General features: G+C 39.0%; 2 protein-coding genes and 2 non-coding genes across 16 annotated transcripts in view; 2 read left to right on the top strand and 2 right to left on the bottom strand.

The window, feature by feature from the left end:
* Positions 1-1,216, top strand: part of DIS3L (DIS3 like exosome 3'-5' exoribonuclease) — a 36,661-nt gene extending 35,445 nt beyond the window's left edge. For 8 of the 9 annotated variants that reach the window (XM_033439907.2, XM_033439905.2, XM_033439909.2 and 5 more), the window contains 2 exons: positions 353-527; positions 615-1,216. In XM_033439907.2, the coding sequence (XP_033295798.1) occupies positions 353-527; positions 615-923 (484 nt within the window). In that variant the 3' untranslated portion in view covers positions 924-1,216. The remainder of the gene's footprint in view (positions 1-352; positions 528-614) is intronic. The other variant, XM_033439906.2, reaches the window with a different exon arrangement.
* On the bottom strand, positions 14-18,768 carry TIPIN (TIMELESS interacting protein). 5 transcript variants are annotated; one of them, XM_033439910.2, is made up of 9 exons: positions 18,493-18,679; positions 14,092-14,328; positions 13,710-13,850; positions 13,507-13,585; positions 13,230-13,305; positions 10,396-10,518; positions 10,111-10,174; positions 5,503-5,709; positions 14-2,737 (listed from the first exon to the last, which is right to left on the bottom strand). In XM_033439910.2, exons 3-9 carry the CDS (start codon positions 13,840-13,842, stop codon positions 2,547-2,549), a joined length of 873 nt encoding a protein of 290 aa, XP_033295801.1. In that variant the 5' UTR covers positions 13,843-13,850; positions 14,092-14,328; positions 18,493-18,679; the 3' UTR covers positions 14-2,546. The 5 variants fall into 5 exon arrangements, with proteins under 5 accessions (XP_033295801.1, XP_033295802.1, XP_004276265.1 ...); XM_033439911.2 differs by lacking the exons at positions 14,092-14,328; positions 18,493-18,679 and adding an exon at positions 18,686-18,768; XM_004276217.4 differs by lacking the exon at positions 14,092-14,328.
* Positions 4,000-4,104, top strand: LOC117203854 (U6 spliceosomal RNA). The gene has a single exon (XR_004486801.1). It is a non-coding gene; the product is annotated as a U6 spliceosomal RNA (small nuclear RNA).
* Positions 9,301-9,436, bottom strand: LOC117203851 (small Cajal body-specific RNA 14). Its single transcript, XR_004486798.1, has one exon. It is a non-coding gene; the product is annotated as a small Cajal body-specific RNA 14 (non-coding RNA).
* Positions 18,769-18,830: the final 62 nt, after the last annotated feature.

Genomic DNA, 18,830 nt, shown 5'->3' with positions numbered 1-18,830 from the left:
GGTATATAAATGGTACATTAGATGTAATTTATTAAAGCATTTATTTTAGCAACTGTTTTGTAGTTATCATATGTACATAATGTAATACATACTTCATTATGTAAGTATAAATGGATATTAGAATCTAATACATCTGTATCAGTCTTAGAGTTTTACTTTGTTATTTAGCCAAACATTTTGTTTCCATCTGCTCAGTGAAATAGGTATTTGGAGGTAAATCAGATGAAAAGTTCTTTTTTTTTTGGAAAAGTTGTTTTTAATCTGTAAGAAAAACTAGCATTCTAGATAAGTATACAAAATCTGCATACTAAGAATATATTATCTCTGGATTTTTATTCTGACAATGATTCAGGTTTGGGATTAAAGGTGCTGCTTATCTAAAAAATAAAGATGGTTTGGTGATCTCATGCAGCCCAGATGGCCATTCTGAATGGAAACCAGGATCCCTTCAACGATTTCAAAACAAAATCACCTCTACCACGACAGGAGGGGAATCTGTTACGTTCCATTTGTTTGACCACGTAACAGTAAGTCTGTATTTATGTTAAGTATTGCTTTCACTGCAAAGAACAAAGACTGTGATTTAGTAATATGCATTTTCTCCTCTATGACAGGTGAGAATATCTATACAGGCCTCACGTTGCCATTCTGATACAGTAAGGCTTGAAATAATAAGCAACAAACCATACATGATGCCAGATACAGAACTTTTTCAGCAGAGTTCCCTCTTGCTAAAGAGTGATTTAGTGAAAGAAGTAACTAGATCAATGGAGGAAGCTCAGCTTGCTCAAGAAGTCAAAGTAAATGTCATCGAGAAAGATTATCAAAAATATTGCCAGACAAAGGGAAGAAGCCTGTACACACTTCTAGAGGAAATAAGAGACCTGGCTCTCCTGGATGTTTCCAACAGTTATGGAATATGAAACTCTTCTTACTTCATTAAAAGACCTTTGTCTTACGTGAATGTTTTACCTTCTTTTAAACATTAAGATGTAATTTTCTGCATCACCCCATGTCACCCAATCCCTGAGTGGGATTGGGTAGATATTTCAGATATTTGTGAAATGTTTTCTTATCATTAATTTAAGTTGCATGAAATAAAGTACAGTTAGGTCACTATGGAAAGTGGTTTTTCAGAGATAAGTAGATACTGAATCCTGGCTCTGCAAATCATGTTGCTGGTCTTGCTAATAAACCCAGAATTGACTTTTGGTTAGCTTGTCTCAAATCCATTCTTTTATAGTATTAATTTTTCCAGTAATTGCTACATTTGGGTCATAGGCCCCTCTGACATCTGCCAGATTAACTTTTCAGTCACCTTCAGATAATAAGCTCCATCCTGTCCACGTATCCACTTTAAAACTCCCTATTTCGTATTTGACTCAGTCACCCCTGCTGTCCCCAGCACCAATTGGGGATAGGGCTTAGGGAGCCGGGTGGGGTGCACAGGGTAAGGTCTGTTCTCTCAAACCTCCATTCCCACCCTCTCCTTGGATGATGAGTTGCATTGGACTTGCCCTTGCTGGAGACTTGTTACTTAGCACCATCACTCTGCCAGTCTTCCCCCAAAAAAGCAACCTTCCCATGTCCTAGCTTGTAAAAACTAGCTTTGCCTTTCCCTCTCCCCCATGGGAATCTCCTGCCGAGAACCAGACCAACCTCTAAACTTGATTCTCAACGTGGTACTTTCTATCTGCAACTACCCTTCCACCAAGTTGATAAACTCAGGCAGGAAAAACTCCAATTAGGTCCTCCCACCACGTGGCCCTAACACTTCAGCCTCACATTCACCATTCCCAAAGCTCTCATTTCCTAGATTTTCATTTCTATATTATTGTACATGTTCTTCCCAATCCTTGGCATCTCCACCGAATCCTCCCTACGTGCTCTGTGTTCCCCATTATACTTTGCAAGTTTCTCTCCAACTAACTAGTCAGTAAGGTACCAAGGAGCATGTGAACTTCCCCAGCACCTATGCAGGCCAGGCAATGTATCAGCTTTTCACGTGACCCTTTAAGTATTAAAGTGACTCCTCAAAAGACATGTAAACACATATAACAACTGTGAACATTTTACCAAAAGTGTAAAGTGTAGAACTAAATAGCAATGAGAAACTTTTATAAAGCCTCTAGGGATAGTTTGTGAGCTTATTATTTAAAAAAAAAAAAAAAAGAACATTAGCATTTATTACATATTTACATCTTAAAACACCACCCAATTTAGTAAAAACAGGGCATTCAATGGCACACTAGCAGTTGAAGCTACTTATTAATTACCAATCATTTTTACAAGGTCATACCCATATAAAAATAAACACTAAGGAGAATAAATAGACAACGAAAGTGGATAAGAAACAAGTATAGATAATACCAGATTTTAAACAGGAATCTATAAAAGTTTCACTATATAAGGATTTTCACTCAAAGTAGGCAAAATGCATAGTCATCTCAAATTTGGAAGATAGCAAGTTAATAGATTTTCTCATTTGAGGCCTATCCAACCTCAGTAACATTTCAAGATGAAGCTTTAACTTACTATTATGTCTTTTAAAAGGACTGGTCCAGTTGCATTTTCTCTATTTTTAATTCCTCCTCTTCATTTACAGTATTGGCAGCAGCATCATTATGTGGATTGTCTAGAAGGTCTTTGTTAAATCCATTTGATTCTTCCTCCTTTTGCTCCTCACCTGTACTACCCTCTTCAGGTGTCTGTGTACTGGGTGTGTTCATTAACAAGTCTGCAAGAGAAATCATTATTATTCATTACAAGCACCTGATCCAATCTTACCTAATACAAACTTCACATGTTTAAATCAGTAGAGATGAAATCTACGATCACTTTAGTTAATGTTAATTATAACTTTCTTCCAAATAAAGCCATTTCTATACATGTATAAAATCCATTCAAAATGCAAGTCTTGAACTCAGACTTTTGAATCAGTCAAATGCAACTGTTCTCATTTAAAAAATCACAACTACTAGATAGAAGTTTTTAAAAATCAAATGTTCTTATGAGATGTATGTCAAAGTGATCTACAGTAAAGAACATTTAAGATACTCATTTCTAGTGAAAAATTTTAAAGTCATATATTATAAATATCTTTTGTTTAATTTTTATTTTTTTTGGCTGCATTGGGTCTTTGTTGCTGTGCACGGGCTTTCTCTAGTTGCGGTGTGTGGGCTTCTCATTGCGGTGGTCTCTCTTGTTGCGGAGCACGGGCTCTAGGGCGCATGGGCTTCAGTAGCTGTGGCACAAGAACTCAGTAGTTGTGGCTCATGGGCTCTAGAACACAGGCTCAGTGGTGTGGCGCACAGGCTTAGTTGCTCCATGGCATGTGGGATCTTCCTGGACCAGAGATTGAACCCATGTCCCCTGCACTGGCAGGCGGATTCTTATCCACTACACCACCAGGGAAGTCCCTTAAAGTCATATATTATAAATAGAAGATGAGCCTTAAAATGCTTATTGCCACGTAAACTTTGATAATGACAGCAAGGAAGAACTGTCATCAACAATAGTTGTATCTTCATTAAATTTTTCACAAGGTAGTACAAAACATCCATTTGTTAAATTAAAAGTTAAATCCATCCTGGACTTCCCTGGTGGCACAGTGGTTAAGAATCCTCCTGCCAATATAGGAGACACAGGTTCGATCCCTGGTCCGGGAAGATCCCACATGGCGTGGAGCAACTAAGCCCATGCACCACAACTACTGAGCCTGTGCTCTAGAGACCACGAGCCTCAACTACAGAAGCCCGCGCTCTAGGGCCCATGTGCCGCAACTACTGAGCCCACGTGCTGCAACTACTGAAGCCCATGCGCCTAGAGCCCATGCTCCGCAACAAGAGAAGCCACTGCAATGAGAAGCCTGCGCACTGCAATGAAGAGTAGCCCCTGCTTGCTCCAACTAGAGAAAGCCCACGTGCAGCAACAAAGACCCAATGCAGCCAAACAAAAATAAATAATTAAAAATTTTTTGAAACTTAAAAAAAAAAATTAGTGCTTGCTTCAGCAGCACATATACTAAAATTGGAATGATAGAGAAGATTAGCATGGCCACTGTGCAAGTATGACACACAAATTCATGAAGCATTCCATATTTTTAAAAGAGTCATGTACCACAATGTTCATTGCAGCACTATTTACAACAGCCAGGACATGGAAGCAACCTAAGTGTCCATCGACAGATGAATGGATAAAGAAGATGTGGCACATATATACAATGGAATATTACTCAGCCATAAAAAGAAATGAAATTGAGTTATTTGTAGTGAGGTGGATGGACCTAGAGTCTCATACAAAGTGAAGTAAGTCAGGAAGAGAAAAATACCGTATGCTAACACATTTATATAGAATCTAAAAAAAAATGGTTTTGATGAACATAGGGACAGGACAGGAATAAAGATGCAGACGTAGAGAATAGACTTGAGGACATGGGGAGGTGGAAGGGTAAGCTGGGACGAAGTGAGAGAGTGGCATTGACATATATACACTATCAAATGTAAAACAGCTAGTGGGAAGCAGCCACGTAGCACAGGGAGATCAGCTCGGTGCTTTGTGACCACCCAGAGGGGTGGGATAGGGAGACACAAGAGGGAGGAGATATGGGAATATATGTATATGTTTAGCTGATTCATTGTGTTAAACACCAGAAACGAACACAACACTATAAAGCGATTATACTCCAATAAAGATGTTAAAAAAAAATCATTCTAACTGGAAAAAAATCATAATAATACCACTGAATAAGTTTCACTTGAGAATTTCATTATTTTGGGTGAAACTTGTTTTACAACATGTAATCTTCACTACTTACTGTAATTCCTATTTTCCCATTTCAAAAGGAAAAAACTGGATTGGAAATTGACAAAGATAAATGCGACTGTGCGTGCTTCATTCAAAACCAATTTGCAATTATTTTTAAATATAGTTTTAACAAAACTTGTCTAGTTTCCAAACCCACAGTCTGTTTAAAAAACAGCAAATTTTAAGGCAGTTTTAAAAGAGACAAGGGAATCAACAAGAAATCAAACATGACGGCTCACAACAAAAGTGAAACGCTGCAATAAAAAGCATTTTTGGACCTATTCATGTCACAGCAAATGGCTCTAAAGTCCTCAATGGGTACAAAGAATTTTATATGTTTAGGAAAGTACCACAGTAATGTTTTAATTATCATAAAGATAAAATTGTATGTCACGTGTTTTAAGGAGTCAGGGAAGAATATGTTTTCGAAAGATCCAGAATCAATTTTAAATGATTAAAACAATTTTTTAAGAGACACTCAGCTACCCAGAAAACCGTCCTGGACGCATGTATTCTTTGAGGATTCCAGCTAGCTCTCAAGCCCACTCTCTCTCAAATATACATAAGCTTAATATACTATATCACATTCGTCTATTCCTAGAGGTATTTTATTTTGGGGAAGAGTAAAGAAGTTAAAATTTCTAACATGCCCTTGATATATTAATGGTAGCACATAAAATCCACCATAAAATTTACCATTTCCTAGGGACTGACTACTACTCAGTAGCTTTGCCTGTCTTCTTTCCAAGGCCAGTTGTTTATTTCTCTCAATTCTTTGTTGTTGTTCTTCTGTTAGGCTTCTACTTGACTCAGAAGCAAACTTTGCACTTTCAGATGAGTTTGTCAGAAAGGGATCTAACTCGGTAGCAGTTACATCATGGCCATTATTTTCCCCTACTTCATCTGCAGTAGAAAAGAAAAAATTAGTACATCTGTAGTGTTAAATTAGTTAGAAAAAGAGCTTATGCAGCTATTAACTGAAAACCAGTTTAAAGCAACAAGGTGCCAGACCTGAATAAACAATTTGTGAGGTATGAGAATGTTACAAATACATGCTTGATTCAAACAAGTAGAAGGAATATTTATTAATCACTTTAAAGAGGCATTTTAAGTCAAATGGAATACTAGTTTAAAAACATGCATGAACAGAAAGCAAAAGTTCTTAGTTGCTAATAAAAGAACTTAAAGAATCCAAAGTATATCCTTGTTGTGTTTTTCTTTTAATTTATTTATTTATTTTTGGCTGCGCTGGGTCTTTGTTGCTGTGTGCAGGCTTTTTCTCTAGTTGCGGCGAGTGGGGGCTACTCTTCCTTGCGGTGTGCGGGTTTCTCACTGCGGTGGTTTCTCTTTTGTGGAGCACAGGCTCTAGGTGCGCAGGCTTCAGTAGTTGTGGCTTGCGGGCTCTAGAGCACAAGCTCAGTAGTTGTGGAGCACGGGCTTAGTTGCTCCGCAGCATGTGGGATCTTCCCGGACCAGGGCTCGAACCCGTGTCCCTTGCATTGGCAGGCGGATTCTTAACCACTGCGCCACCAGGGAAGCCCTATCCTTGTTTTATATTAAAAACATTTTAGTAGCTTGCCATATTGTCTGTATGATACACAGTAATGATTTTATATAGGCTATTTTTTGTGTACAGTAAAACTGAGACACAAAGTGAAAAAGGGGAAGAAATTTAGAGATCTGTGGACATATTTCCAAGTTAACTTTTTAAAAAATTCAGTGCTCTCTACATGATTAGTCTTAATAAATTCTTAAAGCCCTGTACACCAGTTATCTCAAAGTAGGATGTTCCTAAAATGATCCACAGGGTATGAAAAGTAAATACTAGATCTTCCATTTATATTTCATTTAAGAATTACGAAAAATTAAGTTTTACTAACTTATATTTAAAAGAACTGGCAGTGACAAACTATCACTTATCCATATGACAGCTAATCATCTGGTCTGTAAGCTACCTTCAAGACAGCAAGCTCATACTGCGGAAGGATGGAATTGGGTCCTCACTCATTTTTTAATTTCAGCATACTATGATATATAGCTAATTCTGACTACCCAGTTAAGCAACCTGACATACTATCTATTTTAACCAAAACAACCCTAACAAAATGCACAAGTGGTAGCTTTAAAAGATTTCTGCAAAATAACAAAACACCTGTAGGTAGAAGATAACAGAAGTACAAGCAAGAACTAAGAAGATGGCAAAGCTGACACTTCACCTTCTCTCTGTATCATTCACATTATGGTGTTAAAAAAATAATAAATAACCTCATCAGATCTGAGAAGTAGGTAAAAAAAAACTTCATTATCACCGAGACCACCATTTGAAATGAGTTTACAATTACCCTCCTTGTCCTATGCACATATTACAGTGAGGTATTAGCTAATGCCAGTAAAAACCATCACAACTAGCAAAATATTTAAAACATAAATACAAACCAGTGAGGTTTAAAAATCATGTATTTAATCCAGCATTTTACAATCTAAGCCCCTTTTGAGGTTTCTTCCTTAATAGTGAAAGACAGAAAGCCATACACTTTTCCTTCCTGATATGGAAAAAAATGTGTCAAGAAACTAAAATACATTCCTTTGTCAGGAAATACTGATGGAGTACATTTAGAAAACATTGCTGGAAAAGTTAAGAAACAAGTATTAGAACCAATTATGCAATATACAGGATTTCTAATATGCTTCACCTTATAGGGCTTATAGGATTCTGAATTAATAGTAATGAAATACATAAAAAACTATTCAATACTTTTCTGTGAGCCATGAAAGGAAAGATCTCTTCAACAGTAAATGACCTCTTTAGTACAGACAATATCTTAACAGAAAATCCATGTGAATATAACCACTTTTGACTAGGATAAAGGTGCCATTAAAAAAAATTAGAACCACACATGAAATTCATTCACTGCCACATTCATAGGCAAGCTATTGTGGCAAAGAAGCTAAAGCCAAGAATAGTCAATGTGCTACAGGATGCCATCACTCTGGTACATATAAACTAACAGATAAACAAACTACATAATAACTAAAGGGAAATAAGAGCTATTTAAAAAAAGCATAGTGAAATCAGGAATGGGGCTGGGGGTCCAATTTTAACAGTGTGGTAGGGGAGACTTCACTGAACTGACATTTGAAAACAGTTTGACGCGGGTGAGAGAGTTAGCCATGCAGATTTAGGGGCAGGAGGGAGGGCAAAGGACAGTGTTCAAGGCAGAGTGCAAAAGCCTTAAGATAGAAATATGCCTGGAAGGCTCAAGGAACAGCTAGGATGCAAGTGTGGCTGAAGCAACGGAATAGTAAAGATACCATCAGGGAGGCAAGAGGAATGGGATAAGGACACAAAAACAAGATTCTATAGGGCCAAGTAGGACAATATAAAGACTGTGGCTTTTACTTTGATTGAAATAAGGAGCCACTACAGGGCTCTGAGCAGAGGAATGACATGACAACACGTGCTAAAAATATAAAAACTGACTAATTTTAAGTAAAACGATTGAAAAGGGGCAGATGAAAATTTGCTAGTAAACTTCAACAAAAGTCCTTGCACTGGTGAATGAGACTGAAAGATGAATACCAAGATTTACTAAGTGCAGTTAATGATGCTCTACTTCCATTTGGGTTTACGCATCTTAGAAAGGTTAAAACCAAGATTTGGGAGAAAAAACTGAATCTACAACCAAACGACTTCAAACCACTGATCAAAAAGTATTAGCCCAAAATTTTTGGTAAAAATTATTCAGTAGAATATTCAATCATATTGTTCTTACTTTAAAACTGCAATGTTAAGGTCAAAAATGTACATTATATATCATATCAGTACAGCAGTACATGTATTAGAAAAATAAAATGTTCAAAATATTTTTACTGTTGTAGTGTCTCATGCAAAAGTCTGGAGACTATTCTCTTAGGATACAAAGAAAACAGATTCAACAACAAACAAGGCTCTCTGATACAGGCCTCCTCTATGTACCCTTTACCGCAACTTGCCTGTAATTCCATGAATGGTGCCATGTTCATTTATGCCTCTGCGTAAGTGGCTGCCTCTATCCAAAATCACCTCTGCCTAACTTCTACTGCTTATCATTTAAAGTACTTGTCATACCTCCTCTGTGAAGCCTTCCCCTCTCCTACCAAGCTTTCCCTTCCCCTAGGTAAAAGTAACTGTGTTCTCCTTTGCCCCGTACACTATCCCCTGTTCATCTCCAATTTTAAAAAAATATCAATTAAAAAACAAACAAACAAAAGTTCGATAAATAAGCTAACTGACCCAGTAGTATATGCTGTGGGATTTAGACTCTAATAACTAATTCCTTTCCATCTATGAAATCCCATGCCATCAATTCGTACCATACCTTACCAAATAATTAAATCTTGGATTATTTAAATCACAATCCTTCACACTTTTAAAAGCAGTTTATAAATAATTTTGGGGGATTCTATATGGAGCCTGTATTTTCTGCTACATCTATTAAATTTTTTAAAAACAAACATGTATGGAGCCATCGCACAGAAAATCTGATAACTATACAGACTCTGTCGGCAGGAACCATATGTTTTGATGTGTGTGACTGCCTATGGTTGCATTGTACAACTAACAAATGCAATCAATACCAGGAACAGTCACATAGGTCTAACTAAAGTCCTACATACAAGATCTGTACTCTTGTGTGAGATGTGCCCTATTTCATCATCAAATTGTTCTGCCTAATTCCTCAGAGCCACTTTTTTTTTTTTTTTTTTTTTTTTTTGCGGTACACAGGCCTCTCACTGTTGTGGCCTCTCCCGCTGCGGAGCACAGGCTCCGGATGCACAGGCTCAGCATCCACGGCTCACAGGCCCAGCCGCTCCGCGGCATGTGGGATCTTCCCGGACCGGGGCACGAACCTGCGTCCACTGCATGGGCAGGCGGACTCTCAACCACTGCGCCACCAGGGAAGCCCCAGAGCCACTTTTTTATAATGGTGGACATGTATATGAACACTGTATCTTGTCATATATTTTTATTAGCAAGCACTACAAAGGATCAATGGGTCATCATCATGAGTTCTCAAAAGCTCATGTTCTGTGGCTAAATATATTTTACAACATCTCTTAATGGCATACCACCATGTCTTTAAGAAACAAATATCATGCACAACATTCTAGACATACCAAGGCATCTTAACTCACTCCTATTTACTGTACTTTAATTATATACTCAAAATAGACTAAGAACTCAGTCCTGTAACACTGCCTACCCCAACTAGATCCATTTCTAAAAGCAAAATTATTATAAAGTAGATAAACCTATATTCTTACCATTATTGTTAACAAAATCTTCATGTAAAATAGGGAGATCAAGTCGAATTCGTTTTAAACAGGTCTGAAAATAAAAAACATTTTTACATTTTCACTTAGATTTGGGGGAAAACGGTCATTGATTTTATTATTAGTTTCAAAAAAAGTTGTTCAAATAGCTACTATTAGTTCCTTCTCTCTACTAAGACTGAAAATGAAGACCCCCAAAGAGCTACTTAGCCTCACTAATCTATCCTTATACAATTTAGCATTGTGAATGATATTCATAATGATCTCAACACCTACCTGAACTTCCTTTTTATTTCCCAGATATTCAACTCTGTCAATAAAATCTTCAAATTGCAGTTTAGGGAATAGCCTATGCGCCCAGTGCTCCATGTGTCTGATTAGTGTCTTCAAGTCCTCAGCCTGGAACATAAAAATAAAAATGCTAAATAGAAGACTCATTCTCACAACTGACCTTGTCAGCAGATTTTAGAACTGAATAATAGTATCAAAGTCACGTGTCCTTTTATATTTATAAGGTTAATAAACTTTTAAAAGAAACTTTAAGAAGAAAAATATTTATCAAGGGCTTAGAGCAGGTGCCCCCAACCCCCGGCCATGGACCGGTCCACGGTGGGTTAGGAACTGGGCCACACAGCAGGAGGTGAGCAATGGGCGAGCAAGAGAGCGAAGCTTCATCTGCCGCTCCCCATCGCTCACATTACCACCTGACCCATCCCCCACACCCCTCACCACCCCTCGTCCCCCAGGAAAAACTGTCTTCCACGAAACCAGTCCCTGGTGCCAAAAAGGTTGGGGACTGCTGACTTAGAGGGCTGCAGTCTAATAGCACTGGATAGATTTTTAAAAATCAGAGGAAAACAGAAACCCAGTATGAAAACTTAATAAAAGTTAAAAGATAATCACATGTGTCTTTTCAGACCTATAAATACTTGAAAATAAACTTCAATAAAATATGGCAAGATATCTTTTAGAAATAACTATACAAACTGACAGGTCTCTAAACAATATACAGAAAGCACTGAGAATCAGCTCTGTGAAAATATATTCAGAAATCCCAAGGGCAAAGTACCAAAGACTAGCAAGAACAGTGTAAACATTCTCAGACCACAATACCTCTCTATATTTGAAATTTCAATTTAACATTAAAAAAATTTTTTAATGAAAATGAAAAACAAAGTTTAATAAACTAGAGTAATAAATGAAAAAAGTTTCAAATTCCTGATTTTACTGTACAATATTTTTTTATTTTCTTATAGTATTTTAAAACAGGAGACTGGTTAAAAGCTCTGGATCATACTGCATAGATTCAAATCTAAATTCTACCACTTAACAGCTGTGTGACTTTGAACAAATCACTTTACCTCTGTGTGCCTTTTTCTTCATGAATAAAACGAGAACATACACACCTCATTGGGTTGTTAGGAGGATTAAGTAATACAAGTAAAGTGCCTGACACAAAGCAAGTCCTCAAATGTTGGCAATTATTGTTTGTGGTGGTATATGATCTTGTCTAAGAAGCTAATGGTTAAAATAATCAACTCTACCAATAACTCAATATGTAATGCTGAGAACATAATGTCATTTCATTCTCATTCTGATAAAAATAAAAGTTCTTTCAAAAGTTCAATCATCGGGCTTCCCTGGTAGCACAGTCGATAAGAATCTGCCTGCCAACGCAGGGGATACAGGTTCGATCCCTGGTCCAGGAAGACCCCACATGCCGTGGAGCAACTAAGCCCGTGTGCCACAACTACTGAGCCTGCACTCTAGAGCCTGTGAGCCACAACTGCTGAAGCCCACACGCCTAGAGGCCGTGTTCCGCAACAAGAGAAGACACTGCAATGAGAAGCCCACGCACCGCAACGAAGAGTAGCCCCTGCTCGCCGCAACTAGAGAAAGCTCGCGTGCAGCAATGAAGACCCAATACAGTCAAAAATAATAAAATAAAAATTTTTTTAAATTAAAAAAAAAGTTCAATCACCTATGACCATTTTCCAGTTGTTGGGGTAGCTGATCAGCCACCTCACAATATCACATTATACCCAAGGGACAGAGAAGAGAAATACCTAAATACAGTGTGAAGTCCCAAGTCATACATGGAGAAAAAAGCATCGAGGATTCAACTTTGTTAGAAAATAGTAGAATTTTCAAAGGCAAAGTACAGAAGACTAGACAAACTCAGAGCCCAACCTCATCCAGTGAAGGAACACAAAATATTTATCCTTTGTATAAGTTTAAAGTACTTATTATGAAAATGATGAAGCGGTCATAAATTCAAAGCACCAATTCATCACTACTACCTGAAAATTTCAATAAGAGCAATGAATTAACTGAGCTGGGCATGGTTTTAAAATATCTTGATTTATGTTTAGTTTTGTGGCAAAATAGGACACAGACTTATATTCTCCCTTCCTGTCCACCGAAACTAAGCAAGTGTACTACAATTTTCAGCCTCCCAGGTTTGAAATCTTGGGATTAATTTTTACTTTTGTACCTCCCAATCACCTCCAAGTATTATATATTGTTCATCCCTCTATTACCCTATCCAGGCTATTTCACCTCATTCTGCTGGTAGTGAAATAGCCTCTGAATTGCTATCTGCCTCCAGCTGCTTCCCTCTTTCCAACTATCCTGAATACCACACCAAGATCATGCTCATGCTGTGTTAATGTTACTCTAGCTGGGCCGTGAATGGAAAGTCGAGGCTCTGCCCTTAATCACTGGCAGTGGAGGCTTAAAACTCTAAAACTCTGCTTCCTTCACTAGATAACGGGACCAACACCTACCCCAGAGGTTGATAATGAAAGAATATAATTGAAAATACTTCATAAACTGCAAAGCTCTACAAAGATATCATCTGCAAAAAATTGTATCTACACGCTACACAATTCAAAGAGAATTTTTAAATGTACGTTTGTGCAGAGATTTACAGTTCCTAAATGTCTTCAAATAGTGTCCTTTCTACTACATCATAGTTTCTAAAGAGATATGATGATGAATGATGGTATCTGTGAAACATTCTAAGATTCCTAAGAACATGATAATGGGCCCACAGTCTTATTGATATTTTAAAAAACAAAGGTCTAAAATAAAAATCAGACACTTCTTACCTCATGACCTTTACCTTTGAATTTTGCCTTATCAAACACATGCCTTAATGCTGGAAGCCCTCTCTCTGAAATTAATCTGTGAATAGAAATATGTTTTAAATTTCAAGTTTTCTAAAGCCATCAAGGCCAAACCAAGACCATAAGAAGAAAAAACTATTAACTACTGAACTGAGAAAAATGTCTGATCTCCAAATCATCCCAACCAAAAGCCTGTAACATAAAAGGGAAAAAATGATGGAAAGAAAAGTATAAATATTTAAGGAAATAGTATATGTACCTCTCAGCATTCAGCTTTGGTATATTCCTTTTAACTGTTCTCTTTGGAGGTACAGGAACAGGTGCTCCTCTCCCTAACTCTGGTGAAATATACCAAGATTTAATATTACTTAAGTAATTTAAGCCTCATTTATAAAATGTATCATTTCTAAGCTGTTAGATGGATAGCTGAACATGGACACCACTTGGGAACCCTATACAGACCTTCTTCAGGTTCAGCTCCTTCACCATCTTCTCTCTCTGGAGAGGCTGGAGGTGGGAATGGAGGAAAAGTTTCATCTTCTATATGCTCATAATCTGGTAGGTCAATCAAGCCATTCTCCTGTGGTTCTAGCATCTTTTCCTCTAGGGGGGAAAAAAGTAAACATGTTTATGCATCCAAGTAGTCTTATTACACAGTTAAGTTCCACTTGCAGCAAAATGCATGTGTTTCAGTCAGTTAAACCATATTTCAAACTCACACATCATGAACTGAAGTGAAGAAGATAACAGTTATGGAAAAAAGAACAAAGTTAGAAATTAGAACTGAGTTCTAATGTAGACCCTACCACTAAATAACAATATGATTTTGAGCAAATAATTTTACCTCAACTGTTGAGTTTCCCCATCATAAAATGATGATTTTAACTTTTCAGAGGGTTTCAAACTGTGGTCCAAAGGGGTGTGAAATAGGCAGGGTACAATACCTCACCCCCACTTCAACCAGAGAAGCTTTTTAAAAATACTGTTGGGAATTCCCTGGTAGTCCAGTGGTTAGGGCTCTGTGTTCTCACTGCTGAGGGCCCGGGTTCAATCCCTGCTCCAGGAACTAATATGCCATAAGCTGTGCAGGAGGATCGAAAAAGGAAAAATAAAAATAAAAATACCGTTTACATATTGGTTTTCTAGTAAGGTTTCCTTTGAAGAAATGGAAATAATCCTTAAGTTGGTAACTTGAAAGAATGCTTTTCAGTACCATCTTACTTGACCTCTCAGAAACATCTGACACTTCTGATCAGTTCCTCTTTCTGGAAAAGTGTTTTTGTTGACTCCTGAAACACAGTACTCAACTGGCTTTCCTCCCTTCCTGGACACTCCTCCTGGATCTTCTTTGCAGATTCATATTCCTCTAACCTGGTCAGTTAGTATCCAAGACTTCATCCTAGGCCCTCTTCACTCAGTTATGCACATGGTTTTAATTTATAGATGACCCATTAATTTTTTATCTCCACCTGAGCATCAAATCCGAGCTCTAAATCCCTACTTCTCATTTTACAGCTCTAAAATTTCTCAAAGGCACCTATAACTCATCATGTATAAAACCAACCTTCTAAATTTTCCCAATTCAATGAATGACACCTATCCAGCTATATATCAGAAACCTGCAAGTCACCCTTAACACTTCATTCCCCCATCCTAAATACCCTGTCCATTTTACTTCCAGATTAACCCTTGAGTCCGTCCATTTCTCCCTATTTCCACAACCACTTCCTAACACTTCTTGTTTCGATTACACCATTACTCCTATCCATTTTGCCCTTTCTATCCATTCTCCATATTACAGCTAAACTGAACCTTTGGAAATGTCAAGCTGATCACATTACTGCTAGGCTTAAATACTTCAATGGCTTCCTACTGCTCTTAGGATAATGATAAAACTCCAAGGCCCTGAAGGGTTTAGCACTTTCCTACTTCTCCAGACTTACTTCACACCATTCTCCATGCTTTTTCTTTCTATCCCTCAGGCCACTAGACCTTTACAAAAGCTGTTTCCTATTTTGAAGGCTCTTCCCTGACTCCTAATCTCTTTCAGATCTCAACCGTCACCTCAGAAAAGTCTCCCCCAATTTTCCTAAATTAAATCCTCCTATGACAAGCATTCAAAATGTCAAGTACAAGTTTTGTAGCACTCACCCAGTTCCAATATTAGGTTCTATTTGTGTGATTATTTGATTAATGTCTGTCTCCCATCATAGACTGTAGCTCTAAAAGGGCAATGACAAGGTGGGTCTCTGTGCTCCTCTACTGTATCCCCAGAAGTGATATACAGCCAGTGCTCAAGAAATAGCTGTTGACCTTGGTCCTCCCAACTCGACCTAGCAGAAAACCTGAGCAGTTCTGCAGCCCCAAAGGAGGGCACACCTCCTAACGCCTACTTCAAATGCGGCCAAGAGGGAAATGCACAGGGAAGGGGCTCCTGGAGGGCAAGGCTGGGACCCTGGAGGAGGGGAACAAGGGGGTGGCCCCGGAGAGAACTGAGGTGGCCAATTGAGCTTTCTCATTTCACGTAGCCCAGGAATCCTCACTATGCAAATCCATGTGTTTCCTGAACTCAGATGGTGAGAATTATTTTTAGTGAGTTCAGGTCATGGGTAGTGTAATGCATTACCCAAATCTATCAGATTCCTGAATCTGGGATAACATGAGAGCTCATGAAGGAAAGATATCTCAAAAAATTATCTGAATCTGTTCAGTTCCTGAGTTTATGGATAGTGAGAGTTCTGATGGCAATGATATTTGTAATTCCTGTCTAGCAGGATTTAATAACTGCAGTGGGCCACTAAAAAAAGAAAGAAAGAATTTGGGTTTTTTTAAATATTTATTTATTTATTTGGCTGTGCCGGGTCTTAGTTGCAGCACTCGGGATCTTCGTTGCATCATATGGGGTCTTTACTTGCGGCATGCGGGATCTTTAGTTTCAGCATGCAAACTCTTCATTGCCATATGTGGGATCTAGTTCCCTGACCAGGGATCGAACCTGGGCCCCCTACATTGGGAGCGCAGAGTCTTAGACACTGGACCACCAGGGAAGTCCCTGAAATAATTGTTGAATGGAGGAATGAAGAATTCCAAAGCTTCCCCAAAACTGTAAAACTACTGGAGCTAAAGGATCTCCAAAGTCTCTCCAATTCTAAACCTCCAAGACCACAAGTACATAAAAAAAAAACAAAGTATCAACCATAGGTTTTCAAAATTGGAAAGGCAGTTAAAGGTCATATTGAAGTTCCTTCGGTTAAGTAAAAATGAAAAACACATTTTTCATTTTTACCAAGAAATTTTTTGAACAACGTATTCACCATTTTGTTCCACTACCTTCTGCCATTTTTCAGGTAACTTCATAATTCCATCTTCCCAAAACTTTTTATCCTTCTGAGCAAATAACTGCTCCAGGTGCCTTTTACAGTCTTCCAGGGAATTGAAATTTTTTCCATTAAGAGAATTTTGTAAAGACTGAAATAAATGTAAATCCGAAGGTTCAATGTCCAGTGAATATGGTGGATGAATCAGAACTTCCTAGCCAAGCTGTAACAGTTTTTGCCTGGTCATCAAAGAAACATGCAGTCTTGTGGTATCCTGATGGAAGATTATGCATTTTCCACTAATTCTGGACTCTTTTCGTCAAGTGCTGCTTTCAGTTGGTCTAATTGGGAGCAGTACTTGTTGGAATTAATCTTTGGTTTTCCGGAAGGAGCTCATAATGGAGGACTCCCTTCCAATCCCACCATATACACAACATCACCTTCTTTGCATGAAGACCAGCCTTTGGTGTGGTTGGTGGTAGTTCATTTCCCTTTCCCCACGATCTCCTCCATTCCACATTATCGTACAGTACCCACTTTTCATTGCCCATCACAATTTGTTTTAAAAACGGAACGTTTTCTTTACGTTTAAGTAGAGAATCGCATGCGGAAATATGGTCAAGAAGGTTTTTCGCTTAACTTATGTGGAACCCAAACATCAAAGTGATTCACATAACCAAGCTGGTGCAAATGATTTTCAACGTCACTGGTCTACCTGACCGTGGAGCATCATTCAGCGAGAAATCTCCAGCACGAAACTTCACAAACCACTTTTGACAAGTTCAATCGGTCACAGCACCTTCTCCATACGCTGCACAAATCCTTTTTTATGTTTCAGTGGCATTTTTACCTTTCTTGAAATAACAAAGCATAATTATGCCAAAAGTGTTGCTTTTTGTCTTCCATCTTCAATATCAAAGTGGCTACACAAAAATTCACCAATTTTGATAAGTTTTTTTTTAAATGCACATTGATATTTCATTGTTTCAAATGAAGTTAAAGACAACTAAGAAGCACTACTAGAGCCATCTTGCAGAAAAAAAGAACTTTTGGGCCTCATTCTATCAATAGTTAAGCCTTCTGGGAAGAAATGGGGCTCACACCTTTGAAGCCAACAGGGAGCTATGAATGAGATAACAGGGCACAAACTATATTAAGTGTAACGATGCAATGCAAGGAACCAGCCAAGCCTGGGGTAGGACTTGTCAGGAAACTTGTAGTGAATAAGATAACTCTGTCTTGGGCTTCCCTGGTGGCGCAGTGGTTGAGAGTCCGCCTGCCGATGCAGGGGACGCGGGTTCGTGTCCCGGTCCGGGAGGATCCCACATGCCGCTGAGCCTGCGCGTCCGGAGCCTGTGCCCCGTAACGGGAGAGGCCACAGCAGTGAGAGACCCGCGTACCGCAAAAAAAAGATAGCTCTGTCTTTAACTTCTTGACAATGGTTGCCTAGTCTCTTTTTAGACATTGATTAAGGTCTCTTCACTTCCTCCTCTAGTCCTCAGACTCGCAGAAGAGTGAAGGTAACAAAAAAATTTAATATCCAAATTCGTTCCCAGACCCTTCGGTGTCCAATGCCCAACTTTTTCTAAGTCACCAAAACAGAAGTCCCTGTCGCTAGGAAGTCTTACCAAACTGACTCAATGACCTCCTTGCTACCCAGCCCTAAAACCACAAAACTTCCCATCCCATCCCTCTTCTCCGACCTCCCTTCATCCTCACTCGCCTGTCTGTCCTCTCACTTCAACCACATTCATTCATTCATTCAACATTCACAGGACGCCTCCAGTGTTTAGAAGCCCCGGTACAGAAACTGGAGATATAAAGATGTATCTGACACACGTTCTCTTGCACTAAAAGGCCTGGTTTAGAGAGAGACAGACCCGAAACGTAAACAAGAAGTAAAAGCGCCGGCCCTGGTCCCCACCGACCTCCTCTCCGCACAGGTCGCAGCCGGTCAGGCCGCCTTCCTCTCCAGTCCCGATCAGCCCAGGTCCGTCTCAGTCATGTCCTCCTGCTTTCTCACTCCCTCCTTGCGACTTCCCAGCATCCCCGCTCCCCAGCCTGACTCCCTCGGCCGGCTCTCCCCTCGGGAACCTCACTCTCCCGCCAGCCCGCTCTCACCTCGAGCAGGCTGCCGTAGGCACAGCACAGGGATCCGCGCGGCCGGGAAACGGTGTATCTCGCGAGAGTCTCGCGAGAAGAGTCCTTGGCTTTTGGCGCCAAAAGCCTGGGCGGTGCCTACCGGACCCACCTCCCCCAGGTCCCG

This window comes from Orcinus orca, chromosome 2 (genome assembly GCF_937001465.1).
Source record: "Orcinus orca chromosome 2, mOrcOrc1.1, whole genome shotgun sequence".
Taxonomy (NCBI): Eukaryota; Metazoa; Chordata; class Mammalia; order Artiodactyla; family Delphinidae; genus Orcinus; species Orcinus orca.
Note: the sequence above shows the minus strand (reverse complement) of the source record. Positions and strands in the feature narration are given on the sequence as shown.

Bases quoted from the DNA above. Each gene is read 5' to 3' on its own strand.
- TIPIN (XM_033439911.2), bottom strand. From the start codon at position 13,842: ATGCTAGAACCACAGGAGAATGGCTTGATTGACCTACCAGATTATGAG. The intron at 13,586-13,709 runs GTCTGTATAGGG...ATATTTCACCAG, and splicing joins AGGAGCTGAACCTGAAGAAG to AGTTAGGGAGAGGAGCACCT. The intron at 10,519-13,229 runs GTAAGAAGTGTC...TTTATGTTCCAG, and splicing joins TCAAAGGTAAAGGTCATGAG to GCTGAGGACTTGAAGACACT.